Source organism: Cardiocondyla obscurior, linkage group LG26, assembly GCF_019399895.1.
Source record: "Cardiocondyla obscurior isolate alpha-2009 linkage group LG26, Cobs3.1, whole genome shotgun sequence".
In the NCBI taxonomy this organism is placed as follows: Eukaryota; Metazoa; Arthropoda; class Insecta; order Hymenoptera; family Formicidae; genus Cardiocondyla; species Cardiocondyla obscurior.
In genome coordinates this window covers 1,495,623-1,522,359 of record NC_091889.1, presented here as the reverse complement: position 1 = coordinate 1,522,359, position 26,737 = coordinate 1,495,623, and the positions used below count along the sequence as shown (strand labels likewise).

Genomic DNA, 26,737 nt, shown 5'->3' with positions numbered 1-26,737 from the left:
GAGGATGGCCGGGAGCGCCCGGTCAAAGGTAGGCTCGGGAGCGCCCGAGTCTCGGAGATGTCGGTGTCGAGGATGGCCGGGAGCTCCCGGTCAAAGGAAGGCTCGGGAGCGCCCGAGTCTCGGAGATGTCGGCGTCGAGGACGACCGGGAGCGCCCGGTCGGAGGAAGGCTCGGGAGCGCCCGAGTCGTCAAGAGCGAAGTCGGTTTCGGAGGCCGGGTGAGCCCGGTCGAGGAAGTCTTGAGAGCGCCCAAGACCTGGAGGATCGGATGCTGGGGTGCTCCCCAGCGCGGAACAAGGTGCCTCGTCTGCGCTCGAGGCAGCTTATATACCCGTGTGCCCGGGAGTGGGGGCCCCCACTCCCGAACGGTCGGGTGGCGGTGCGCGGTGTGGGCGGTTGGGCGGCCCATGTCGCCCGTTGTGAAAGTCCGCGCTACTCGCCGCGGGCGGCTGGCCGGCCCGTGCTTAATTTAATCGTGGACGGGACCGCGCGATTAATTTGGGCGAACGGTGGTGGTCGCGGCGCGGGGTCTGAAGTTACCTGTTCGTGGCCTCAGGCCACAATTGTAAAAAGGCAAAAAAATGTAGACAACATCACACGGTGTTCCCAAGCGGTCACCCATCCAAGTACTGACCGTGCCCAACGCTGCTTAGCTTCAGTGATCGGACGAGAACTGGCGTTTTCAGCGTGGAATGGACGTTGTCTGAAAATTTAATTTTAGTAACAAGTATATAATACAAGCACGTAGTATATACATGTATTAACAGAACAGCCTATCTTGACATTTTCTAAAATCAACGATTTAAAAACATATTTTTTTGAGAAAACTATAGCGTTTTATTTATTTTATTAATCAACGTTTGCTTTTCGCGTTATTTAAATGTTTTTATTTATAATTTTATTTTGCACGTTAATTTACAACAGTTTAATGCAATTTAATAAGTATTTTTACATTATAATATTATTTAAGTTTTTTTATAAATGTTAGTATTAATGCTGTGTTTCCATTGGTGAATATTTTTCGCGAGATATTTTATGCTTATTTTATTCGTTTGTGGGAGATCTACTGCTTCCTCGAGTGTCCCGATGGATTTTCTAACAAATTTGAATCTTCTTTTAGGTTTTCACAAAGTGCCAAGACTGTGCATCAACGAGAACTAATTTTTATAAAAGTTTTTAAAGTGACTGGTATGTGTAATAGGTTTAAGTTTGAAGCCTGAAAAACAAATATTTCTATTTGTTTTTCAGGCTTTAAATTTTACAGGCAAAAGATACGTGACGGCAGCTAACCAACAAGACCATCCGGAGACCCGGGGAAGCCGCAGAAGTCCCTCTGACCATTCTTGGTGCAAGTGAAGAATTCTCGACTTACCCAGTACTCCAGATAGCACTAACACTTTGCAGAGTGAATTCAGGTATGTCATGCGTTAGAATTTAATTAGAATACCCTCCTCTATCGTGAGGGACCGATTTTAGATTGCCCGAGAGCCTCAGTTAATTAAAAAGTGAGAAAATAGTAAAAATATAACTTTAACCTCAAAGTGTCACTTATGAGATTTTTAGTTTTAATTTAAAAATACTTCTGCTTTATTTACAGGTTTGGCGCTTTGGGGACGAAAGGTTCGCGACGGCAGCTAACCAACGAGACCATCCGTAGACCCGGGGAAGCCGCAGAAGTCTTTCTGACCATTCCTGGTACAAGAGAAAAATCTTCGACTCACTTAGTACTCCAGATAGCACTAACACTTTCCAGAGTGAATTCAGGTTTTTAAGTTTAATTTCTGACTAAAAATCGTTTTTATTTAATGTAGTAGAGTGTTCTAATTACAATTTAATATTTCTCTTAACTGTAAATAAATTTATATTTCAGTTTGTTGGTGATTGGATGGCTGTGAGGGTTACAGAAGTTTTCCTGTGCTTCTACACATTGTCAAAAAAGTTCTGCTGCTTTCTCAGGGATCCCGTTGGATTTTCCATCAAATTTAAACATTATTCTTGCTGCCCAAAAAGTTCCAAGTCTGTGAATTGACGGGAACTATTTTTATTAAGACTTTAAAAAAGTGACAGGTATGTGTTTGAGGTTAAAAGTGGAGATATTGTTAAATTAATTTTTTTTAAGCTTTAAAGTAAAATTTTAACCTGTAATTAAGTTTTATTAAGTGTAGTTGTGTGTTTTCGTTTAATTTTAATATGTTTATTAACTCTAAAAAATTTTATATTTCAGATATCTTGTGATTGAAACGCTTGGAGGGCCGCAGAATATATTGCTGTGCTTCAGGATTTTGTAAAAAATGTTCTGCTGCATCCTCGATTGTCCTGTTGGATTTTCCATCAAATTTGAACATTTTTCTTGCTGCCTAAAAAGTTCCAAGTCTGTACATCGACGGGAACTATTTATATTAAGACTTTAAAAAAGTGACAGGTATGTGTTTGACGTTAAAAGTAGAATTACTCTTAAATAAATTATTTTCAGGCTTTCAAGTTAAATTTTTGACTTAAAATCGTTTTTATTTAATGTAGTAGAGTGTTCTAATTACAATTTAATATTTCTCCTAACTGTAAATAAATTTATATTTTAGTTTTCTGGTGATTGGAGAGCTGTGAGGGTCACAGAAGTTTTCCTGTGCTTCTACAGCTTGTAAAATGAGTTTTGCTGGTTTCTCGAGGCTCCCGTTGGATTTTTTAATCAAATTTGAAGCTTCTTCTTGCTGCCCAAAAAGTGCCAAGCCTGTACAACGACGGGAACTATTTTTAATAAGAGTTTGAAAAGTGACAGGTACGTGTTATAGGTTAAAAGTAGTTACTTTTAAATACATTATTTTCAGGCTTTTAAGTTAAATTTCTGACATAATTTCGGTTTTATTAAGTGTAGTAAAGTGTTCTAATTACATTTCAATAAATCTCTTAACTCTAAATAAATTCATATTTCAGATTTTTTGTGATTGGAGTGCTTGGAGAGCCGCAGAATTTTTACTGTGTTCTGAACTTGGTGAAGGGGAATTCTACTGTTTTCTAGAGGGACCTGTTTGTTTTCCATTGTAATTTTTCTCTTCTACTTTTGCCCCACAAAGTCCCAAGCTTGTATATAAACAGAAAATATTAATAATTTAAACTGTAAGAAGTGACAGGTATGTTTTATGAATAAAATTAATAGTATTTTAAAGTTAATAATTTTGAAGGTTTTAAGTTAATTCTTTAACCTTAATTCGGTTTTATTAAGTTTAGTTGAATGCCCACGTTTTGTTTAAATAATTTTTTTAATTGTAAAATACATCGATAAAGGTTAGAAAGATCGATGACTTTTTGGCGACGGTAGCGCCGGTTGCATTCGGTAGACGGATAATTTTAGAACTACCTAAATCACAGTATACTAAGAGACAGTAGGGACAGTGAGCGTCGGTACCTTTGATCTTTTTCAGCCAAATATTTCTGGTCACATGACCCGGCGCCATGTTTTTGGGCGGCAAGCCGTATGAATAATTTTGTGGGCCTCGAAAAATTGAAGTCTTTAGGCAGCAAATGCCGTATAAATAGTACGTGGGCCCCGAGAAATTAAACAATGTTTTTATTTTAATTTTGCATATTGCACATTGGAAGGGTGGGTTTATTTACAATTATATTGCACGTAAACGAATGTAGCGGTTCGCATTTTCTGTTTCTAAAAATTATGTTGCAACTTTATGTGTTGCAATCATTCTGACCACGAGTGTACACGTTGTAAGAAATTAAACAAAGTTACAGCACTAAGCCCAATACTAACTTATAAAGCTAGTGTATGTACACTACTTTTTAAGCTAGTGTTGAGCTTGGTGTTAAAACTGTTCAATTTCTTGCATCGTGTATGTACACCGAGCTTTAGGGACCATCAATTGCTAGAATCTTGGTCCGTCTCATAGTTACACCTCATGTTAACTGTCTTTATTAAATAAATATATTTCTTTTCTTTTGTTTTATTATGAGTTCAGAGTTATTAACCCCTTTAAAACATAACAAATACGTTATTAAACTGTATTGAAATTATAGCAATTTCAAATTAATTTACAGTCAACGCTATTGGTGCGCCCAAAAATATGGCCGCTCGTAGATGCGCGAGCGAAACTGCGCGGCTGACAAATTTTCGCTTACTGTCCCTACTGTCTCTTAGTATACTGTGTTACTGTCGTTTGCCGGTTTGCACCTCTACGTCATCTGCATGCCGTATGCTGCTAGTACCAATCGCGTTCCACGTTGTCGAATTGACGATTGTCGTGCCGAAACTAAACTTCCACGTAGCACGCGGCGGTGCGTGGTAATAAAGGTTGCACGGTTATGTCGGAGCACTGTAGGCACCAGTGGTGTCGTCGTGAGTGGATGTTGATCTCAAATTAATCGGTGTTCTTAACAAAAGAGTGTCCACCAAGCAACGAAATAAAATGAGGAACTTTAACATTTTTCTGTTCACGGTCGTCTCGATTATCGTACTAGCGGCGAACGGAGGTAATATGCTTTATAACTTATTCGCGTATCTCGCGAAATATACGAGTAAGGATCGCAAGTATGAAATAACATTTGATTTGAAATTTTTGTTATTTTTTTATTTAACGATTTTGCCAATTATTTATCCGACGAATTACTTATGCGATCAAACTGCATTTTCTTATACCCGAAAAATTTTTTTATTTTTTTATCTTACCAATTCTTCCATTCGTATGTTTAAAAGTATTTAATTTGTCATCATAATTAATACTATTAAATGTAGAAAATTATTTTATGCAATTTATTATTTATTTAAATTATTAAAAATATCACTGATTAATAATTTAAAATTTAGGTGTAGAGTCTTACATTTATTTTTTTTTTACAGTATATGTCCATGCTCAAGAAGATGAGAATATCGACGATATTGTGGATGTGGAAGGTGAAGAGGGTAGTATAGTAACTGATGAGGAAACAGAAGAAGATACTAGTAATGCTTCAGCAGATGCTGATACAACAATACTTTTTACAAAACCTATTCACAATACACTGTCCACTCTTGGTAAAAAAACTTTTCAATATTAATATTAAAATGTGATATATAGTTTTACAATATTAAAATTTGTTGTAAATTTGACAGAGTTGCCAGCTGGAAACATTGTAGAATTTCTTGTGGGTTTTACTAATAAGGGTGAAAATGATTTTGTTTTGGAATCATTGGACGCTTCTTTCCGCTATGCGATGGACTTCAATTTCTATATTCAAAACTTCTCCACATTCACATTTAACAAGGTTGTGAAACCTAAGCATGAGGCTACCTTAGCTTATTCTTTTATACCATCTGAAAGTTTTGCTGGAAGGCCATTTGGCTTAAATGTGAACTTGAATTATAAAGATACGGTATTTATGACACATAAATATTACATATTAAGCTTTAATAAATTTTATTAAATTTTATTAAATTATTACATAAAAAATATTACATATTGAGCTTTAATAAATTTTATTGATTAAAAAAAAATAACTCTTGTATTTTACGGATATATTATATTTTTTACAGAATGGAATTGCCTACAATGAAGCAGTCTTTAACGAAACCGTACAAATTATAGAGATAGACGATGGTCTTGATGGAGAAACTATTTTTCTTTATGTATTCCTCGCAGCATGTGTTATATTAACTCTTGTAGGTGGTCAACAATTGTTATCATCTTTAGGACGTAAATCGCGTTCTTCTACTACTCGTAAGGCACCAGTAGAAATGGGTACATCTAATCCTAACAATGTGGATTATGATTGGTTGCCAAAAGAAACTCTCAACAGAATCAGTAAGTAATAAAAAAAATATAAACTAAGAAAAATTTGCTTAAATTAAACTATTAATCAAGCAGTTTACAAAGTGCAACTTTTGTATGTACAAAATTAAAATACCTTTACATTGATGATAACAAATCTATGCCTATTTGCAGATAAATCTCCTAGAACTCCAAAGCAAAGTCCGAGGCAAAGAAAAGCAAAAAGAACTGACGACTAAACTATATATATTAGTATTTATGTATGTATAATATTTAAAACTAATGCAGAAGAATCTGTATTGCACAAAACCAACTGCAATAGTTTTTGAAAAAATAATTTATAATATCCTAATTTTTTCCATAATTTCTTAGTTACAAGACGGATTATATGAACAAAAACTATCCATCTATAAATAATATAGAACACGATTATGAAGACAGCCGTTACAAGATACATTAAACTTTGTACATGTTATGTTAAAAATTGACATAGAAATGATCCGTACCTAAGTTTGCTTCCACTCTAAATTCGTACGCAACTACGTGGTACTTGGACTTAAATTATACATTTATATAGTATATTCTTTGCCCGAGATTGTTTACTTTCTTTTCTGCAATTTATGTTATTATTGCGAACAGTACTCGTGCGTGCGTGTATAAAATATGATAATTTTATTATTGCGTTAGTACGTAACAATTCAATAATAAACTTTTTTTACAAGAATTTATTCCTATCCTCTTTTCGCACATGTATGCGTATTAGACGCGTGCGCGCAAGAATATTTTGCACAGTATAATCTTATTTACGCCTATGCCGAATGTACACGTAACCTTAACCTCAAAACGACACTTGTCGCCGAGCGGATGTCGTGTCCATGCACATTGTAACTTTGCGATCGTCGACCGCGACTCGTAACTAATCGGTAACGATATCACAGAGACTACGCCGCAAAAGATGTCGGATGTGAGAGACTGGTTCAATTCCCTGCCGATATTCACGAGATATTGGTTATTGTGCACTGCGGTTTTGACATTACTCGGCAGATTTGGATTCCTGAGCCCGCACCTGCTGATACTTTGGCCGTACCGGTTTTTGAATAACTTCGAAATCTGGCGAGCGGTGACTAGCGTATTCTACTATCCTCTCAGCCAGGGCACGGGGTTTCACTTCTTGATTAATTGCTACTTCTTGTACAATTATTCATTGAGATTGGAGCGTGGAGAGTATGATGGCAGGCCCGCGGATTATTGCTTCCTTCTCTTGTTTAATTGGATATGCTGTGTTATCATTGGGCTCATCGGCGATTTCTCTCTGCTCATGGACCCTATGGTGCTCAGTGTGCTGTACGTGTGGTGTCAATTGAATAAAGATGCCATTGTAAATTTTTGGTTTGGTATGTTGCATTCTTATTCTGGTTTTAATCGTGAATTACGTTAATACTGTTGTGTTGTATTAATCTTATTATGTTAACTCATGTGGAAAAATATCTATCCAGGCACACAGTTTAAAGCCATGTATCTGCCATGGGTTCTGTTTGGATTCAACTTGATCATCTCTGGTGGTGGAATGATGGAGTTGTTTGGGATTCTGGTAGGGCACTTGTATGTCTTTTTGAAATTTAAGTACCCTCAAGAACTCGGTGGTCCAGAATTGCTCAACACCCCTAAAATACTTGAAAGTTATTTCCCACCCCAGAGAGGTGGGGTACGACCATTTGGGAATGCACCTTCGAATAGAGCAGAGGGAGAGCAAGCAAATGTTCAAGGAAGAAATATATTTGGGAGACACAACTGGGGAAGAGGTCATGTATTGGGTCAATAATTTAATAAATTAAGAAAAATTTATAATCTTAATAAAGAAGTTTCTTATATTATTATTTTTTTGCAGTTTATGATTGATCTATGATTGGTGTACAAAAGTAGTTTTTATTTCTGTGTTACCGGTTCTTCCAAATATCTCTTTATAAATCTTTGTGTAATATTAAATTACAATAATGTCGTTAATCTATGCATTTTGATGCAGTTTATAATAAAATATATATGTTACAAAACAAAACACTAAAAAGAAATTCTATTTCTTCAACAAACATTATCTGTTAACAATTATGAAGTGGCAAAAATATTTCATATAATATTTAAGATATGTAAATACATAATTTAATCAACTTTTATATTTTAAGAATTTTTATAGATTAATGATGTTCCAATAAGTAGTGTTGATGTATAAAAACATTAAATAATTTAAGGAAATCAAACACATTTAATTCCATTTTAAAGTATTTTTTATTTTCCACGCTTTATGAAATCTGTAAGAACATAAAAACCCAAGGCACTTAGAAATACATATATTTTTATAGTTCTAAATAAACAATTTATATTATATGATTATTTATTGAGGTTATCTCCTCAATGGCTAAATTCCAGCTAACACATGATTCATCAATTGATGTAATCAACGTTAGACAGGTGGATGGGATGCCAACCCCTACCAAGAGCTCAAAGCTAACACTTTTTATTTTGATTTTCTTTACTAGTTTAAAATTTTACTAGTACAACAATGAATAATAATATTAAATAAAAAACAGAAAATAACAATTAGTTGTTTATAATTAATAATAATGTAGAGTGTAATTTACACCCCACATGCCTTTTCACATTTCAAATTTTAACGCGCCCATTGAAGGGTTAAAATATTTTTTTCAAAAATGAAAAATGTAAACTAAGAGCCCTGTACCTACCAACAATTATTCTTCTGGGACTTCGAGTTCTCCAGCATTAATATCATCAATAAGATCATGGGGTGGCCGGCCTTCCACAGTACATCCCACTGACTGGCATGTGCCCAAAATTTCTTTGACAGTCCCACCAAGTGTTCGTGACATTGATCTTGATCTCATAGCACGAGCAATTGTAACAATGTCATCAAATGATAAATTACCACTGTGCTTGATATTCTTTTGCCTTTTGCGATCTCTAGGTGGTTCTTTCAAGGCCTTAATTATCAACGAAGCAGCAGACGGTACCACTGAAATTGTAGCTTGTCTGTTTTGAATCGTTAATTGAACTGTTATTTTCAAACCTTTCCAGTCACTGGTAGCCTTGGCAATATCGTCACCAACTTTTTTGGGAGACTAAAATACAAATATTTCTATATAGTAATTCCTATATAAATTAAATGTAAAATAAGTTTGTTTCAAACTTACCAAACCAAGAGGACCAATTTTAGGAGCAAGGGACGAAGTAGCTCCTACTTCCCCACCAACACATCGCAAAAATACTGAAAAATAATAAATGGAAAACATAAGTAGTAATGTAAGTTCTTTATAGGTTATAAAAACTATTAATTTTTTACTTGTAGTATTAAGTGAGAAAATATAGATAAAATACCTTTTTTTATTTCATTTGGATCGAACTTAGGAGGCATCTTGACAGTTGAGGATAAAGATTGTTATAAAAGAGCAGAATAAAAATTTAACAAGACAACCACGTCTCCAAACGGCAAGTTCCACACACGGAAAGGCTAACCGCTAGCCAGAGAACGAGACGGAACGGAAATTGACGGAAATCCAACTCTAGTCAATGGAAACGGAAACGAGTCAGAGTGCTGTGATCATGGTGGTGGCGGGGAGGTAGCGGCCATGATAAAAAAGGCTGGTCACAGAATTGGCGGGAACGACGCTCAGTGCTGACCGTGCTATCAATAAAAGGCCAAGGCTTCTTAATTTTTTGATACTTCTCGTGCATTTTTCGACACATGGCACTGAAAATTGAGAAAAAAAAAAAAAAAAAAAAGACCCGGAATTGACGTACTTATTATTTACTTTTAATTTGTCGGCCACTTATATGGGTGCATGATTGAATTATTGTTTTTATTTAATTGTAATTGAAGATTAAATATTATTTATTTGATTGTTAATGTACTTTTTAATAACATGAGAAATCTTGTCAAACGTACATTCATAAAATGTTATAATTATTCCTTTATTGTTTTTCTCTTTGATAATAATTTAATTTTTGTTAATTTATATTCTAATAGTATGTTTAAACATATATATAAATGCAGCACATGCAAGTTTGCAAAATCTATTGTTCTGTAAAATTGCACAAATTAATGTCGTGCATCGATTATGGTTACACAAATTTTCTTGTGTACCATATAGATCGAAAGATATATTATTTAATATAGTATTTAATAGTCCAACTTTGGATATAATATCTCACACGCGTAATATACGTGCGTTTTACTTCATCTTAATTCTATAATCACAGTTACATTGAAAGCAGGAATAAAATTATAAAGCTTAACAAAATTTGATGTACGTGTATACATATGATTGTAACAAAGATGTTACTCATTTCAACACACTAGAAATTTAGTAAGCATCGCTATGTATTATCGGTTGAATTTTCTGGAAAATTTGATGTATCAATAAGAAGTTCTTCGTTTATATTCTGTTTTTCTTCCGGCTCGTATTCCTCGACGTCGTCGCTTAAATCTGTTAAAGTTTGTGGCCCAGTAGACTTATACTGAAATGCGGAATGTGACAAGTCGACTTCAACCGGGAATAACGTTACCGTTGACAACAAATCTCGTGTGTTGGCATAATACTTTGCTAGACCTGCGGCAAACTTATGTAGTTGCCATACGACGTCCTGTACGTGTTTATTGTCCAACAGTTCAAGCTTCACTAACACGTCTGAACGAAGTTTCGCAAATCTCGCACGAGCTTCTTGTCGACACCTCAGTATCAGACGATACTCGTAATTACCTGTTTCCACGCGATAAAGAGGTTCTTGCAGTGCGGCACAACTCTGCTCCTCATCATCTAACTCTTTTACTTTCAAACAGTAAGACAGATATTCAAATTTTGCATCGGCATACTTGCTAATAGTCAATCGTGTATCTGGTATGGCCTTATTAAGATACGTTCCTAAATCACTTAATATTGGTTTCAGGGTTTTTAACATTATCACTCCAAATTTTTCCATTTGTCTATGCTGTTCCCCAAATTGTCTGAAGGCTTCGCTAGCCCGTGGCTGTGGTTCTCGCACTCCTATGGCGGCAAAAGCATCGCCGAATACTTAACAAAAATATATTTTAAATTAATAAATGTGTAATTATTCTAGCAACTACTAATATTCCTTATAATATTCGCTCGTTTTTATACCTTTATAAATTTGTGTGAGATCGTAAAAAGCATGTAACGTTGCCTTAGCATGTGTAACAAGACCTCTATAGAAATTTTCCGTGCGTTTTAACATCATTAATCGTTGAACAAGTGCATCGTTACAAAGAATGGCTCGTGATAGTCCCAGAGCGTCGGCTGTAGTGCTACCCATTCCTTCAACTAGTCTATGTTTTACCTAAAATCAGGAAATTTTTAGTTACGATATATGTAAAACAAAATATGTACTGTTATGTAATTACATGTGTGCACCTTTTTAAGAGCAATGTCGAGCGTACGACCTTGTTTTGGATCAGCATGTAACTTGTTATAGTTAATGCTAACTTGCGAGTCACAAGATTGTATCATTTTTGCAACCTCTACTTTTGTTTTACCCTTTACTGATGCTCCATTTACGGCAACAAGTTCGTCGCCTGCTTGGAGAGTACCGTCTAAAGCAACTGGGGTGTTGTCGAAAATTTGTACAATGTAAAGACATGGGCAAAGTGGTGCACCGCCGCCAATACTGATACCAATTAAATTACTGGTATCTTTTTGAATTACAATATTCCCAGATGTAATCGTCATACCCCTGAAATTTCAATAAAACAATAATATCAATTTTTAATAAATAATTATGTAAATTCTTTCACTGTCATTGGAATATGTATTCCGTAAAATAATTCCGTAAAACAAACATTATTTTCGGCAAAATATTCAACTATAATATGCTAAAACCTTGCTTTATAGGCTATATACTGCTTTGTCTATTACAGCAATTCCATAATTACATGTCTAATAAAAACTTACAAATAATTGATGGGTCGCCGCTGCTGTATATATGGATCTTGTGTAACCAATTCTATATCTGTTCTAGGTCCCGATAAGCAATATAAAAGGAAAAAATTGAAATTTGGCACAAAAAGAGAAAGATAAGGCACACTCACTTACACTGTATTTCTGAATAAATGCAATAAGTTAAAATATAAAAAAAAAAATATGTATACTCGTTTGACTTTAATTTATTGCATTAATTAAAAAATGCAGCTAAAATAAACAGGCCTATATGTATATATAAAGCAAAAAGAATGATCAAAGAAAGAAATTACAATATAACGTAAGAATAAAGTGCATACATGCGATCTTCCATCATAGTCAGTTGGTGCATTTCCATGCTAGCCGACGGTACGGTGGTCAGAGCGACGCAAGCTTCATCCAAAGTTGATTTATTCAAACTTTGAAGCATGCTTTGAAGCACTTGCAAATGTCGAAATAGCTGAATTGTTAGACTCTTCTGGTTAAACTTTTCCACCGCACCTTGGCATTCAAGCATGCATTTTGCAACCAAAATAAAGCACATTAAGACTGTAATATAGCACAACGAATATAGTATAAGAAACCAATAAACAATTAAGATTTGTGATCTACGTAACTAACATTTTATCCTCCTCGAAGAAGAAATCGTCCTCAAAGTCCATACCCAGACCAGTCATGCCTGCTAATATCTGAAATATTTTGTTATTTATATTCGGTGTTAGTTTTTAAAAGCTTCATTATTTATTCATTCAATATAAATTACATTATGAACGATTGTGTATTGACGACTGGTTAAAGTAACGCCTTCCACACTTATTCACATTTAATTAAAAGCCAAACCTAAACAATAATCTAATAATTGATAACGCACGATCAGAGAGCCCAATTCGGAATCGCGGCTTCCACGCGTACAAATACAGAGGCTCGTCCGTGTCAAGTGCCAGCGCTTCGGCTGCCGTCGGATAGAAGAAAAGGCCAGAGCTATACATTGTCTGTCTTACTCTTGCGCGGCGTCGCCGGCAGTTATCGCAGATCCGCTTCTCGGTAACATCACACATGCGCACATTTGACCGCTTGTGGCAGCCGTCACCGTCACGTAACATCCGACTTTTGCTTTCCTTTCTTCCGTCGAGGTGGCAGACGTAGGTGTTTGTTCTCTCTTGTAGAGCTAAGGTCGCATCGACGACTTACACCGATTTGGTGCTCCATCAACTTCTTGATCAGGAAATTTAAACAGGAAAAATGACGTCCGAGGCCGAGCTTGCGTGCGTTTATTCCGCACTGATACTCGTCGACGATGACATCGCCGTAACTGTAAGTACCGGCCACGCGGCTTTGTCACGTTTGCGTCCATTTTCGCTATTCTATTTTGGTTCAATTTAGAGCACGATCAGTAGATCGTGCAGTAGTTCAAGTTTGTTTTCTAAATTTTTATTGCAATGGCGTTATTAATATTAAATTTTACATAAATTATTTAACAACTTGTATCCTAACCTTAAAACTTTCAGGATTGTACACGTGTTCGTTTTTATTAATTTATTGTACTCTATAAAGTGATAAATTAAATCTGTAAATTAACTTTACGGAATAAAAATAATAATAATGACCATATACTGAGTTCAATTGTTATATTTTCAGGGTGAGAAGATACAGACAATTTTAAAAGCGGCAAACGTAAATGTTGAATCTTATTGGCCTGGACTTTTTGCTAAAGCGTTGGAAGGAGTAAATGTTAAAGAATTAATTACCAACATTGGATCTGGGGTTGGAGCTGCCCCAGCAGGAGCAGGTAACATATTTTTTTTTATTAATAAATTTTGCAAACTTTGATTTTAAATAACATATATCTCTTGCAAAGTACAGTAAAAAAGACAAAATCATATGTGAAGGGAAAAAAAAAAAAAAAATTACAAATGTAATCTTGTAATTATTTTATCCTCTTCATCCACCGATCTAGGTCATTTAAATTGCTAGCCCGGTCAGCAAATGAGGTGAAAGAAATTGAAAACAAACTTTCCAATTGTATCAATAAAGATACAATTGCTAAGTTTTATTTCTAACAAGCAAAAAATGGAAATATAATTTTCAATAAAAATTTATCTCGAGTATTACAATTTTTTCATAACTTTAAAAAATTATTTTATTTTATTTTATTTTATTTAAAGCCCCAGCTGCTGCAGCACCTGTGAGCGCTGAAGCTGCTCCAGCCAAAGAGGAGAAAAAGAAGGAAGAACCAGAGGAAGAATCAGACGACGATATGGGTTTTGGTAAGTTACACGTCAAATGTATTTTTCCAAAAGTTAACAAAAGATTAGAATAATAATAATAAATATTCAGTGATTAAAACAGCATGTATTAGCTACAGAATATACATATGATGATCATATTTAAAAAATGAGAATACAATAAATTAATTATCTTATTCAATAAACGTAAGTAATTATGTTTTAATCACAATGCATTATCTGATTGCAGGTCTATTCGACTAGAATCGGGAATCGCGTTGGTCCATTCCTTTCATGTATGTACCGTTATATTGTACACACAATATAAATAATGAAAAATTTTGATAAAAAAATTGTACACTTTTTTTCAACCATAGAAAAGCGATTGCAAACAATATTTTATTCTTTTACCGTTATGTATGAGAATATCGATAAAATACGCGTAAAATATGTTTTAGTTCTATACGGGAAGAAAATATATTTTCTAGTTTTATTCTCTTTATAATTATACATACATACATATATATATATATATATATATATATATATATATATATATATATATATATATATATAGTACTCTGTTTTTTGTACCGTATATTCAACATGGTGAGCTACGACTCTAACCGTTACATTTTATCCTCAATAATTTATGTGCTGATCGATAATATATACTAGTAAATTCAGTCAATCTCTTATGTAGCATTTAATAACAATTTCGTCGTTAAAAGAACCTGCTTTCTTCGGCGGATTTATTTTTAATAGACCGTCTTTCTCATCAAAGTAACTTTCTTATGTGCATTCTGCTTTGGTAAATCTAACTTGAATAATTTTGCCATAAATTAATTTGATTATGTATTCGTGCCTTTGTATTATACAAGATGATTGGCTGATAAATTGATCGATAATATTTTGTTATTTTATTTTTAATTAATATAGATGAAGTGAAAATAGTTGTAAATTGTGTGAATTGTCAGTTGATATGACTTGAAAAATGCCAAAATCAAATTAACATTATACTTAATCTTCTTCAAAACTAATTTTTATCTAAAACATTTTTGGCTAAAGTATTTCGTTTAAGAGGTAAAATATTCTAATGCCTCAACGATCGTCTTATATATAATTTCTTTTTTTTTTCTTTTTTTCCAACAGCGAGTTTTAATTTTTTAACTCGCTATTATCATCGCGTTGCACTTCTGGTTCTGACAACGGCAACCATTGTGCGGAAGCACCTTTTCCAGTTAGCACACGTTGAAACAATTCTCTTTGACATGAGCCAGATACTTGGCACTTAGCCAAGAGATCGCCATTTGCTCGTAGCACAGAGAATTGTAAGACACACTTTGGCAATATGTCGCTACTAATATCAAAAGTAAGAATATCGTTCCATACGGGACTGGTAGCTTCGCGTTGCACACTTGACTTTTTCTTCTTGAGACTTTTACCGTCGTGGATGAGTGACACCTAATAGTTTTTATTTTTATGTGTATTTTAAGTTAAAAAAGAAAAAAGAAACTTGAAAGGTACATTGATGCGATACGTACCTTCACATATGGATTGGCGTTAGCGGGATCGTCGAGAATGGGTAAATTTCTCGCCCGGACGACAATGACTGTCAGTTTTTCAATAGACGGCTGATACGAGATGGAGACCATTAATTCACCCAGAGGCGGCGCTTTAAATCCACCCTCCATTCCATACCGCAAAACTGGCTTTACAACAGTAACCAAATTTGTATCGAGATTCGGCACGGAAACAAGAGGAAGCTGTACGTAACCCAGCCCACGATGTCTCGTAAACGCATCAAAGTCGTAAAGCAGAATCTCTAATGTTCTTCCGGACAATGATGATGCAGGCGTTACTTCAAAAACGAAGTCTTCGTCAAAAACTTGAAAAAAAAAGTTTAGTACGTGAAATATTTTGATACCTTAAAGAAAGTGATTATTTGAATCGTATACAGATAAAAGTGAAACAATTTACCAGGATTCAAAGTACGTCTGTGGATTGTAGTTTGCCATACGTTATTGCGGTCAGGTAACAAACGTATCTTAGCGTAAGGGTCTGCGATACCGCTTAATTCTCGAGCGCGAAGATCATGTGCCTTCGCGAAACAAACGATCATTTAGATGTACATACATGCATTTACAACTGAAAAGCAAATATGACGTTTGCTGCGGCGACGGCAGCTAGCGAACGCGTCGTGTACGTCACACGTGCCGCATGTATATACCGCGCCGGCCGGTTTGCCGAAATCTAATTTTCCCACCGTTCTCGTTCTCTCATCCCTTGCCTCTGCCGCCTAGGGTTACGTTACGTTACGTTACGTACGCTAGCCGCTGTCGCCGCAGAAAATGCCACATCTGCTCTTCGGTGTACTGTAATAAATACTGTAATAAACATGGCTGCATTCAGAAGTATCATCCGAGGGTGCTATTAGGTGTACGTACCACCATTTTATCCTCGTTTACCGAATGTTAAACAAGGTTAGAATACACTCGGGTGATGTTTCTGAACGCAGCCCATGTGACGTATGCGATAAATAATAAGAGTTTCCCAGCAAGGAAAGAGAAATAATACCTCGATAAGTTTCACAGTAAGTATTCCAGCATTGGTGTCATATATCAAACTCAATTTCAATTCACCTCTGATTTCGTCGGAAGAAGAAGTTGAGGAAGAAGACGACAGCTGCGTTGAAAAAAATTCTTTACAGTAATGCATTTATTGATGAATCAAAAAATCACCAGAATATGCAATATACCTTGTGCCGTGGACCTGACTCAATTTCGACGCTGTTTAATCTAGAGTAAGAACCGTCTATACTTCGCAGCGGATGCTTGACAATTATCATGCGTTTCTCAGATGCGATTACTGTGCCTTCTGGAATTGGCGGCGCAAGAGGACTCATTGGAGATGGAGAAATATCATCCGATTCAGAGAGGTGATGCATAACTGCAAGAGTTTATCTTCTTTAACAATTTTTTTTTTAGAATAAGTCTAATTATTTATGTACATGTTATATCGCAAATGCATTTTCTTATGTTTCAAGTTTTTTTTTTTTTTTTTTTTTTTTTTAATTTTTTTAATTTTCAAGCAATTATATTTTTATTAAAATTTTTCAAATACACATATATTTACCTCTTCTAGGTGAATCACTCGCGATGCTATCGAATACATGATCAGACTGCCATTCATAATCATCATCATCGTCCGAGTTACTGTCATTACGTCTGATAATCTTACTGTCCCTTGAAAGTGCGACGCCAACTAAAACATCCTTCGACGATTTAGCTGCTTCTTCAGCTCTGTCCAACAAATCTTTCTCAAACCTAAAACAGAGATACTTGTTCATTTGATCTCAATATTCTCAATTCATCTTGAGATTCGTCATTAGACGATTATCCGACAATTGTAATAAACATTTTAGACTTTGATAATTATTGTTATGTCGGTTCTTAGAACAGAATCTCGGAAAAAAAAAAAAATGTGCAGAAGAGATACGTGCCAGTTGAGCGGTCCTCCGACCGAAGTGAGTAATCGTCGACGACGTGCGCAAATAGTATAGACGAGCACCGCTGAAATTGCTCCGGTAGCGGCTCCAACCGTGCCTAGAATTGCGACCACCCCGGCGCCGTGAACATCCATCTTAATTGCGAACCTGCATTCGACGTTACGGTCAGTTTTATCGATGGATTTACTTAAAATGCAATGCAATTCTTGATTACTTAATTTTATTTACGTTGAAACAAAGTGATACGTATTACTTGATAAATTAATTGCTCGTAAATTCATTAAAGTTCGAAATTCACCATTAAAATTAATCCTAAATTAATTTCGTGTATCTGTGTGTAAATAGAATTAATTCCTTGATACATGTGCATATGTGTTACTCTTTATCTTTCTCTTTCTCTCTCTGTGCGCGCACGCGTTCTCTTTCGCGACAAATAAAACTATAATTTAAGAAAGGATAGCTAATTGCTACGTCATCCTCGTTTGTTCCAGATGGTACAATCGGCTCCATGGAAATGAAATGCCTGCAATTTGTAGACGCCGTTGCACTTGAATGCTGAAACGTATTCTTTTCAGGAACACAATACATTTTTCCGGAAATAAGATGCAGGATGCAGAATCCTGTTGGTTGGAAATATGGCAAAAGAAATGTGACGAGTACTTACACTCACCTTTATCATCCGTGTGGCAACTTCATTACATTCTCACGTTTAGCTGGCACACGCGAGAAAATAACGGGCTTTAATCCCGGAAATACGAATGAAAGTGATAGATCAGCAAACGATAGACAATTTCCCTTCAATGAACATGTTAAAGTTACATCCTGCAATCGTCCACTCTGTAGCATACGTGCGTGCACCTTCCTTCCACCCCGTAGACTCACCCTCGGAGGAAGGGTACGTTCGCGCGCACGCGCTGGCACGCAGATGCTCATCTTCGTTAACGATGGAGGATCATCGAGCGGCCTTGAACTGCGTTAAAGGTGAAGAGCACGTTATGTATAACTTGACAATTTTTTTTTTTTTTTTTTTTTTTTTTATAATTAATCACCTGCTGTACTTTTTCTTAAACATAGCAAGCTGAGATATTAACGTATGTTAAAGTAAAAATAATAATTATTATTATTAATAGCACGAAGGTCCGGCTAGAATTACAAAGGGTTGCCTTCAATTAATTTTTTTTTTTTTTTAATAAAATTTAAGTAATATATTTCAAATATTTCAACAGTTATTACAAAAAAATATGTTTTACTTTTAGGATTCCTCGAACGGTCGTTGTTGATACAAAAGAAAATCCCCAAAGTGCTGTAAAAAATTAGGCACTTAGAAATGAAGTCTGGCAATGATTGGGAGATGAATAGCCGCTAGTCATCTAATTTTCGAAATGAGGAATACCTTGGCGACACCGGTTTATTAAGACAGCAGCTAAATTTAGGAAGTCGTAGGCGCACGCGCGAATCTCGCGCATCACCCCTTGCAACCTTGGTCGTCTTTCGAGTCTCACAAGCGGCATAAGCCGCACAAATCGTGTTACTTGGGGTATCCAGGAAGCAGGTTTCGAGATGGCGGACTCTGGAGCGCCGCGTGAGACCAGGGAGAGACCCTCGGCTATCGTGCGCATCGCGTATCAGGTGCGTACAACAACAGTCGTCGCGATTCAGTTGCAGTCGTCATTCACGGCGATGTCCAGCAGTCTACAATTATCGATTCCTCGACTCTGGACGGCGCTGTCATTCGTTTACAATCTAGTTTACTTCCGTCGTTTTCCACGGAAAGCCGCCGCCGACGACGAATTAACCGCGATTTTTATCCGTGACAACGCGAATAAGTATTTCGCGAACGCTACGAAATCCGTTAACGGTCCAGATCGATTGGAAAATTGTCATGACAACTTACAGTCGGGGCTTGTCTTATGATAATTTTCACGCTAACGCCACGAAGATCAATTATGCAATGGCGCGACTTGCAAATATAAAAAATTCTTTTCATTTCAGTAAAAATTATATATGTCATTGCTCAATTATTTAGAAGCAAATAAATTGTTGTAACAACTCTATTGCAAAGCTAATACAAAGCTAATAATGCTGTTTATGTATTTTAAACGAAGTTTAGAAGAATAGTGTTTGGTAGCTCCGTCTCAATTTTGTACATTTGCTCAAGGTTGTTTGGCGGCTTTCGAACCGCCCGACTTTCCTTCTATTAAAATTATCAACGTCTGCACCCTCTTACATATCCATTTTTTTTTTTTTTTCTTTTGCAGCAATTAAGTGTCATGTGTGGCACACAGGATCCCACGGCGCCGATCAGCATAACTACAAATGCCAACGACGCGGATGCACGCGGCATGGTGTGCACGCGCCGTTTGTTGCGTTTACCGGTGCTTGCCACCGTGACATCGACGTTCTCTGGCGTGTACCAGGCCACGCGAAACTCTCACGAGTCGGTCGCGACGATCTTGGGTCACGCAGAGAACGGAATGCGCACGGGTCTGGAATTCGTCAGCCCTGTTACCGGCACGATTGCTGGCCTCTTAGAAGCTCCCCTCAAGATCGTCGATGACGCGCTATGTCTAGGATTGGACTTCGTGGAAGAGAAGCTGCCCTCCGTAAAGCTACCGCCTGGCCAGATATACGCGAACGCGAAAGACAGCTTCAGGTAATGGTCCAGCCTTCGAAGCTACAGCTCCTGTCGTTCAAAATAAGTTTTCAGTAGTAATAAATTCTTTTTTTTTTTTTTAGATTTTTTGACACATATATTATAATTTAAGATTGGTTTTAACACCTTTGTTTGCAGGAATATATTCACTTCGGCATTAGAAACCCTAAGGTTTCTGTTTGGCGGGTCGAAGAACCAGATAGAGGACTTGTCAGTTGCGAATGAGACTGCACGAGGAATTCGGAAAGTGTCTAGCTGAATAATGAAAATGCGAGGAACAATTCGCACTCAGGCTTTCGTCGTGGAGTACACCGTGATGTTTCAAAGCCACGATTCCGCACATCACGCGTTTATTCGCGCTAAAACTAATCTCGAATTTATTTCAAACATGAGAGACTCGTGTCGGAATTTTATTTGCACAAATAGGACCTCTGTCCTGAAATCAAGCAAGACACGTAAATCAGTTACAGCAGATTTTAGCTAGAGAACATTGCGACGTAGGAATATAATGGATTGAGCAACTCGTGATAACGCAATTGTCTTGAAGATAAGTAATAGCGTCTAATTGCGAGATAATCTTTGTACAACGGTGGATTTGCGTTGTTATTGAAATAAATTTTGGTTTTATATCCTTCTAGTATATAAATACAATTTACGTTGTAAAGCGTAGTGTCGCACATTACATTAATGTCACGTAATTCAGAGATTTTAACTTCAAATCATATTCTTTAGTTTAATTAATTTAAAAAAAAAAAAAGATTTTATCCAACCAGTTCTGGTTTATTTTCGTCCAAAAATTTGTCTCTGAATTTTGTACATCAGAATTTCCTCATGAGAATATCTGAAAAAAAGAAGAAAAAAAAATTAGCAAAAGTGTTAAAAAATTGTACATATCGATTTCGTATATCATTCGACATATTGCCGTTTGATAGATCGATCTGGCTGCCATATTGCAGGCGGGACCGTCGCGTTTGCAGCACATGCAGTCGCCCAATGAAATTACCGCCAATTCTGTATGGATCTGCGACATGGAGGAACGCACGTTGATCGGTGTATCGTTCTGTAGTGTTTTGTAGTGCGAGTAGCGAAAATAAAGGAAACTGTTGAGCAGGTCCATGCAATTAAATTCGCGAGAGTAGCAAAGTATTCGCGGAATCGGTTTTATTTCATTCCATTGATGGTGATAAGCTACTCTGATTAAGTTTTATTCCCATTGCGAGTCGCTATGTCGCGCCAATACTGTTTTCTGTGTGCCAGCGACGAGGGTGTCTTTCTGGACGTTACTCCAGATAATCTGACCGTGTTCAGTGATCAAATCGAGACATGCTTGCCCACAAAGGTATGACAAAACCATCTCGCTACCACGTTCTGGAAAAAAAAAAATGCGCTCGACTCTGAAGTTTATATGGGTGCTCGAGATCGAGCCTCGGCATCTTGTGTCGAGCTTCTTGTGTTTCGCGACAATTATACCGGTCTGATGAAACTAAAAACACGTTAATCGGAAAGCACAGCTGGGTTCGAAAAAATAAGTTTTGACTTTGTTTTGGTTAGACGCGCTCGCTTATTGGTTAGGTTCGAGATTGACTGCGGCGGGACCATTAACGAGTCGACGAACGTGCGACCGGGTCTTGGATATGACACTATGATGATCGAGGCTTGGGTGACTATGCCGGGGAAATTAATGTTCACGCATATCACTCCGGCATCGATTTGCGTTCATAAAAAACACAACGTGCCGCGTCATCTGTACTCAGGGCGTGAAACTCGCGCGCAAAGAAACAAGAGTGAGAAACAAAGTAGTAAGACGTGTACGAGGACTTTACTACGATATGACAATTAATCCGGCAGATCGTCTGGAAATGACGAGGATGCGAACAACCGCGTGAACCGCTTCTAGACTTTGATCTCGTGTGAATGAGCGTCTTTTGCCTTGCGAGGATAGTGAAAAAGCGGCCGGGTTCGTTTCGTTATTGCGACATTTTGCTAGACGTGCGCATATGTGTGTGTGTGTGTGTGTGTGTGTGTGTGTGTTTGTGTATTTATCCATACAAATTTATACACCGGGAATGACTGACAATACTTATTCGTCTTGATTCGTGCTCGTTTTTGCAGTTTCGTGTTCTGCTACAGTCTATTTCGCACTGAAAGTGCCTGAAAATCGGAGCGGTTGTTAAACAACTGTATACTATTTGTTGCCTCTTTCGATATATACGTATATCGCAGTATCTGTTAATGAAAATGCGCATGGACGTGTGTGTGTGTGTGGTTATTTGCTAATTAATCCCTTTTTTTCTACTTTTAATTAATGATGAGAGGATGATTAATATTTAGAATTATTACAGATCTTTGGGGCAATTTTAATATTGTAATTTTTTTTGGTTTTAGATTAATGAATGCATCAATCTGTCAAACAAGATATGTTACAAGTGTGCATATGAATTAGATCAGTGCACCAAGTTTGTTCAAAAGTATAAGAAACCACAGGAAATATCAGAGGCAAAGGACAACCCATTGATGTCATGTTGCTCCTTGTGTTATGAGTCAGTTGACAATGATCATATCTTTGACATTACTAAAGATAACAGCAGCTTTATATTTAATCCTTTGCAAAAAATCCGTAGCATTTTTAATAACGACGTAAGTTTTAATACCTCTTTTTTTATTATAGAATAAACAGTGTTGTTAGTATCGTCTAGATTTGAAATATCCTATATTTTTGTAGGTCATCAAGAAGACAAGTGATATCAAACTAATATGCCTAACGTGTCGATATAACTTGGATATTCTGTATGATTTAAGGAAAATCTATCAAGAAACAATTGGCAGTTTAAAAGATCTGGTTAATGAAAAAATAAATTATTCGAAATTTCCAAAGGTACAAACACAAATTATATTGAATTTTTGTTATGGTTTATGTTGATTTTGTTTGCAAGTGATATTTATATCGCGCAACTAAATTTTTTTTTTTTTTTTTTTATTACAGGTACACACAGATGTTGTAAATCGTAAAACAACAATTACCACATTTCCAGATATTACATTTTGTGGATCAGTGAATTCTAGCGACAGCGATACTAACGAGAACAACATGGAACGTAGTAAGCGACGTGTTAAGAGACGTAAAACGCTAAATAAACCAAACGCAGGAATTAAGTTGCAAAGCAACAAGTCAAAAGGTAGACATTGCGACAAGTGTCACAATGCAGTTGCGAGTGGTATAAGCATGTACAGATTTTATCACACAGGACTAACAGTCTGTAAAAATTGTTGGTTAACAGAAGATCCGAGCAGTAACAAAACCCGTCGGTCTCGGGCACAATCCAATTTGGCAGGGACAAAATTATGTACAGTTTTCTTAACTGATGTATTGAACCAAAAATCACATACAAAAAAGAAAACGCAGAAGATAAAAAAAGATATAGATGACAATACCTTGTATGATAGTTTGCAGGAAGAAACAAAATCTTCTGGAAGTAATGTTTTGGGTGACTCGTCTAATACAAAGAATGATATTATTAATGGTAAAACAAGACTAAAAAGAAAACGGCAAATTGACACGAAAGAATCAAAGAACGATACCATTGAATCCAAGCCAACGAAAATGACAAGATCGAATAAGGAATACGTAAAAACTCCTGAGGTAAAATCGACTGAAATATCAACCGACGTAAAACAGCAGTTTGGCACTCCTTCGACAAAAAAAGGCCAGAAAAGAATGATGGGAGATAAGAATTCGGATTCTGATAGTTCTGATCAAAAAGGAGCATATAAATCGAAAGATCATATAAATCAGACACATAAGAAAAAACGGAAAGTATTCGACGGAATAAAAATGAATTTAGATTCTAGCGAGGATACATCTAATGAAGAAAGTAAAAATCTGAGAAGTAAAATAAAAGGTACGTCAAGTTCGTTACTTACGTCTAGGAAAGTAAAAGAAGAAGCAGTAGCAGTAGGACGCAACAGCAGTAGGACAAGATCATCTTCTGTGTCTAGTACCGAAGTAGCATCGTCGACGGATGTTAAGAACCCGAAATCTGTAGCACAGTCCGAAGGTAAGACAGAGTACTCTTGCGACATATGCAGGAAGAAATTTGACACCAAGGTGTCTAATGCAGAACATAAATTAACGCATCTCAAGCAGGCTGCGTTAATGTTGAAAAAGTTAACTATTTCAAGTATTAAGGAAGTAACAGAAGTCGATTCTCAAGATGACAAGGTTTATAAAGAAGAGGAGTCGCTACCTGATAAACATACGGATGAACCGATGGAGGAATTCAGTATCAGTATTGAGGATACTGATGATGAAGAAACCTTGTCTGTATCTACTAATGAAAAAAGAAAAAATGTGAAGGTGAGACGGTTAAGTAGTAATGAAAACGATAATGTAAATGATAAAAAAGATACGACAAAGAATGAGTCGCGCGTAGAGGAATCTGCAAACGTTGAAGATATTAAAACAAAAGAGTTTAAACAATGTGAAAAATTAACAACTATAAAGGACGGAACGGTAACATTAGATATTAAAAATAATGACCATAAAGAAGATGACACAGATGAAAAGGATAAAGATACAATGGCTGAACATACGACGGAGGATAGGGATAAAACATCACCAAATAAAGAAAGTGATGAATTTAAAGATACGGACGGCCAGAAAATCGTCCCTGCAACAGAAGATTGTAATCAAAATGAGAAAGATAAAAATGTACAAATAGAGAGTAGCGCAGAAGTTACTTTTATAAAAAATACTATTACCAAAAGTAACGACAAAGAGGGAAGTGACAAAGAAGAAAATGACAAAATGGAAAGTGACGAAGAGGAAAATGACAGAGAGAGAACAACCCTTGATCGTGAAATAAATAAATCATTAAATCATAATGTAGCAAAAGATATTAAAGATCAAAGTGAAAGTTGTAATAATTTAGAAAATAAATTTGACGATGATAAGATTAAGGTAATAGAAAAACCTGAAATATCACAATGTGATTTAGTGGATGATCTTTCGAGGAATGACGTAAAAGAACCAGAGAAAAATAAAAAAACAAAAATATTAAATGATAAAAGACAGATTAATGACATAACAATAAATGAACACAGAGATAAAGAATTGGAAAACTTACAAAACGAGGTTGATGAAGAAGATTTGGAAAAAATGGAAGTTGAAGCAGATATTCACGAATCTGATGGTACGAAAGGTGCTATTAATTCAGATTTTGACGAATTTGCTAGTACAAAAGATACCATTAATTCAAATGGCGAGAAGCACGATGAAATAAAAAATGGTGATGAAGATGTTTCAGTTCCAGCGAACAGTAATGACGCGAAATCGATCAAAATCAAGGGAAAAGAAACAGATGACTCGAAAGAGAAACAAAAATTTGAAAAAGAAATGAAAGAACTCGAGGAATTAGTTAATGATAATGCAGGGAGTAAAGAAAAAAGAATTCAAGAAAACTGTTCTGCTTTAGATAATAACTCTGTGGATGCAGCAAATGAGATATTGAAGGAAGTATTTGAGCTTGCTGCCGCTGAAGTTCAAAATCGTGAAAAGAATAACACAAAAAGCTTAGATATCGAAATGGAAACGTTAGAGAATATATCACATGAGATACGTAAAAGTGCCGATATGCCGTCTTTGGATCCGATTAATGTTATGGAGATGGACGACGGAGATATTACTTTAGAATAACTGTGCTTAAGAAGAACAGGTACTATTGTATATTCTGTCATTTATTTTTATGCGTGCAATTCGTATTCACTTACAACTACAGAGTTTAAATTGAAAAGAAAGCTGTTAAAGTAGATAATCGAAGATTTCTGGACATATCTTTTATTACAAATTCTTTTTCTATTATGTCAAATTGCACTGTATATTTTTATTCCTTATATTATACGATAAAACAAAAACATGAAAGGACTAATGATCAGGTAGGTTCGCAACGTTTCATTTTATAGTTATATTATTTGTTGGCGTGAAAAATAGTTAAGTATCATTATAGCGTTGATTTTTTTATGTAATGCAACAGATAAGCTGTAACATTATTATACTGCAAAATGTTTGCATCGAACGTATGAAAAACAAATTTAGTGTAAAATTAAGATAAAACTTATTAAAACGTAAACTAAGTTTGTATTTGTGACGTAATGCATAAGTGTGATTTTACGTGCGCATATGGGCGCACGTGTGCACACCTTCACAAAACACATGCACAGAGAGAGAGAGAGAGAGAGAGAGAGAACAAGAGTTATGCGTGTACATATTGGAAACAGAGAAAATATAATATTATAAATACGTTTGTAACGTTTTATTAGAAATCTGTGCATAAGGCATTTTATCTATATGATGCGTAATAAGTTTATCGAGTTTTAGAAAATAATTAATTTGTATTCAACAGTAATTGTAAATAAATTTTAAAGTTTTCGAATATATTATACAGTATCGACGCTGTAAAAATTTTTTTTAAATATTATACCAGTTAATACGAACAATACGATAGACATTTATTTCACGTGTACCATTAATAATTATTATACATTATATTCTATGTATAAAATTAATACTTGTTACATATTATTAATAACTGTTACTGTAATTTGATTTTAATTTTGAACATGACT

At 35.8% G+C, this 26,737-nt stretch overlaps 8 protein-coding genes and 1 non-coding gene across 19 annotated transcripts; 5 read left to right on the top strand and 4 right to left on the bottom strand.

Annotated features, from left to right (window-relative positions):
• Positions 1-584: 584 nt before the first annotated feature.
• On the bottom strand, positions 585-703 carry LOC139112118 (5S ribosomal RNA). The gene has a single exon (XR_011547323.1). It is a non-coding gene; the product is annotated as a 5S ribosomal RNA (ribosomal RNA).
• A 3,519-nt stretch (positions 704-4,222) lies between these two features.
• L(1)g0320 (signal sequence receptor subunit 1 l(1)G0320) lies at positions 4,223-6,473 on the top strand. 2 transcript variants are annotated; one of them, XM_070672725.1, is made up of 6 exons: positions 4,223-4,475; positions 4,843-5,016; positions 5,095-5,354; positions 5,515-5,782; positions 5,924-6,009; positions 6,122-6,473. In XM_070672725.1, exons 1-5 carry the CDS (start codon positions 4,412-4,414, stop codon positions 5,986-5,988), a joined length of 831 nt encoding a protein of 276 aa, XP_070528826.1. In that variant the 5' UTR covers positions 4,223-4,411; the 3' UTR covers positions 5,989-6,009; positions 6,122-6,473. The 2 variants fall into 2 exon arrangements, with proteins under 2 accessions (XP_070528826.1, XP_070528825.1); XM_070672724.1 differs by having other exon boundaries at positions 5,924-6,473.
• An 80-nt stretch (positions 6,474-6,553) lies between these two features.
• On the top strand, positions 6,554-7,627 carry Der-1 (derlin 1). Its single transcript, XM_070672727.1, has 2 exons — positions 6,554-7,143; positions 7,246-7,627. The coding sequence occupies exons 1-2, from the start codon at positions 6,705-6,707 to the stop codon at positions 7,569-7,571; spliced, it is 765 nt and encodes a 254-aa protein (XP_070528828.1). The 5' UTR covers positions 6,554-6,704; the 3' UTR covers positions 7,572-7,627.
• Positions 7,628-8,008: 381 nt separating this feature from the next.
• Positions 8,009-9,297, bottom strand: Rpl12 (ribosomal protein L12). Its single transcript, XM_070672733.1, has 4 exons — positions 9,137-9,297; positions 8,953-9,026; positions 8,488-8,880; positions 8,009-8,055 (listed from the first exon to the last, which is right to left on the bottom strand). The coding sequence occupies exons 1-3, from the start codon at positions 9,171-9,173 to the stop codon at positions 8,494-8,496; spliced, it is 498 nt and encodes a 165-aa protein (XP_070528834.1). The 5' UTR covers positions 9,174-9,297; the 3' UTR covers positions 8,009-8,055; positions 8,488-8,493.
• A 412-nt stretch (positions 9,298-9,709) lies between these two features.
• On the bottom strand, positions 9,710-12,653 carry Pick1 (protein interacting with PRKCA 1). Of its 6 annotated transcripts, XM_070672702.1 has the most exons (7): positions 12,494-12,644; positions 12,352-12,419; positions 12,051-12,279; positions 11,725-11,787; positions 11,188-11,506; positions 10,918-11,113; positions 9,710-10,830 (listed from the first exon to the last, which is right to left on the bottom strand). In XM_070672702.1, the coding sequence occupies exons 3-7, from the start codon at positions 12,272-12,274 to the stop codon at positions 10,136-10,138; spliced, it is 1,497 nt and encodes a 498-aa protein (XP_070528803.1). In that variant the 5' UTR covers positions 12,275-12,279; positions 12,352-12,419; positions 12,494-12,644; the 3' UTR covers positions 9,710-10,135. The 6 variants fall into 6 exon arrangements, with proteins under 6 accessions (XP_070528803.1, XP_070528805.1, XP_070528802.1 ...); XM_070672704.1 differs by lacking the exon at positions 12,051-12,279 and having other exon boundaries at positions 12,494-12,653; XM_070672701.1 differs by having other exon boundaries at positions 12,051-12,419.
• A 179-nt stretch (positions 12,654-12,832) lies between these two features.
• On the top strand, positions 12,833-14,865 carry LOC139112001 (60S acidic ribosomal protein P1). The gene is made up of 4 exons (XM_070672734.1): positions 12,833-13,044; positions 13,369-13,519; positions 13,896-13,997; positions 14,206-14,865. Exons 1-4 carry the CDS (start codon positions 12,973-12,975, stop codon positions 14,217-14,219), a joined length of 339 nt encoding a protein of 112 aa, XP_070528835.1. The 5' UTR covers positions 12,833-12,972; the 3' UTR covers positions 14,220-14,865.
• Positions 14,866-15,068: 203 nt separating this feature from the next.
• LOC139111986 (synaptotagmin-5-like) lies at positions 15,069-18,263 on the bottom strand. The gene is made up of 9 exons (XM_070672708.1): positions 18,134-18,263; positions 17,935-18,018; positions 17,458-17,610; positions 17,091-17,281; positions 16,714-16,904; positions 16,533-16,640; positions 15,936-16,056; positions 15,500-15,843; positions 15,069-15,419 (listed from the first exon to the last, which is right to left on the bottom strand). The coding sequence occupies exons 2-9, from the start codon at positions 17,937-17,939 to the stop codon at positions 15,114-15,116; spliced, it is 1,419 nt and encodes a 472-aa protein (XP_070528809.1). The 5' UTR covers positions 17,940-18,018; positions 18,134-18,263; the 3' UTR covers positions 15,069-15,113.
• Positions 18,264-18,302: 39 nt separating this feature from the next.
• On the top strand, positions 18,303-21,228 carry LOC139111999 (perilipin-1-like). Of its 2 annotated transcripts, XM_070672731.1 has the most exons (4): positions 18,303-18,444; positions 18,720-19,092; positions 19,722-20,116; positions 20,255-21,228. In XM_070672731.1, the coding sequence occupies exons 2-4, from the start codon at positions 19,024-19,026 to the stop codon at positions 20,373-20,375; spliced, it is 585 nt and encodes a 194-aa protein (XP_070528832.1). In that variant the 5' UTR covers positions 18,303-18,444; positions 18,720-19,023; the 3' UTR covers positions 20,376-21,228. The 2 variants fall into 2 exon arrangements, with proteins under 2 accessions (XP_070528832.1, XP_070528833.1); XM_070672732.1 differs by lacking the exon at positions 18,303-18,444 and having other exon boundaries at positions 18,659-19,092.
• Positions 21,146-26,558, top strand: LOC139111975 (protein starmaker). 4 transcript variants are annotated; one of them, XM_070672680.1, is made up of 5 exons: positions 21,146-21,455; positions 22,502-22,753; positions 22,839-22,991; positions 23,100-23,292; positions 23,395-26,558. In XM_070672680.1, exons 1-5 carry the CDS (start codon positions 21,342-21,344, stop codon positions 25,806-25,808), a joined length of 3,126 nt encoding a protein of 1,041 aa, XP_070528781.1. In that variant the 5' UTR covers positions 21,146-21,341; the 3' UTR covers positions 25,809-26,558. The 4 variants fall into 4 exon arrangements, with proteins under 4 accessions (XP_070528781.1, XP_070528780.1, XP_070528782.1 ...); XM_070672679.1 differs by having other exon boundaries at positions 21,149-21,455; positions 23,100-26,558; XM_070672681.1 differs by lacking the exon at positions 21,146-21,455 and adding an exon at positions 21,503-22,073 and having other exon boundaries at positions 23,100-26,558.
• Positions 26,559-26,737: the final 179 nt, after the last annotated feature.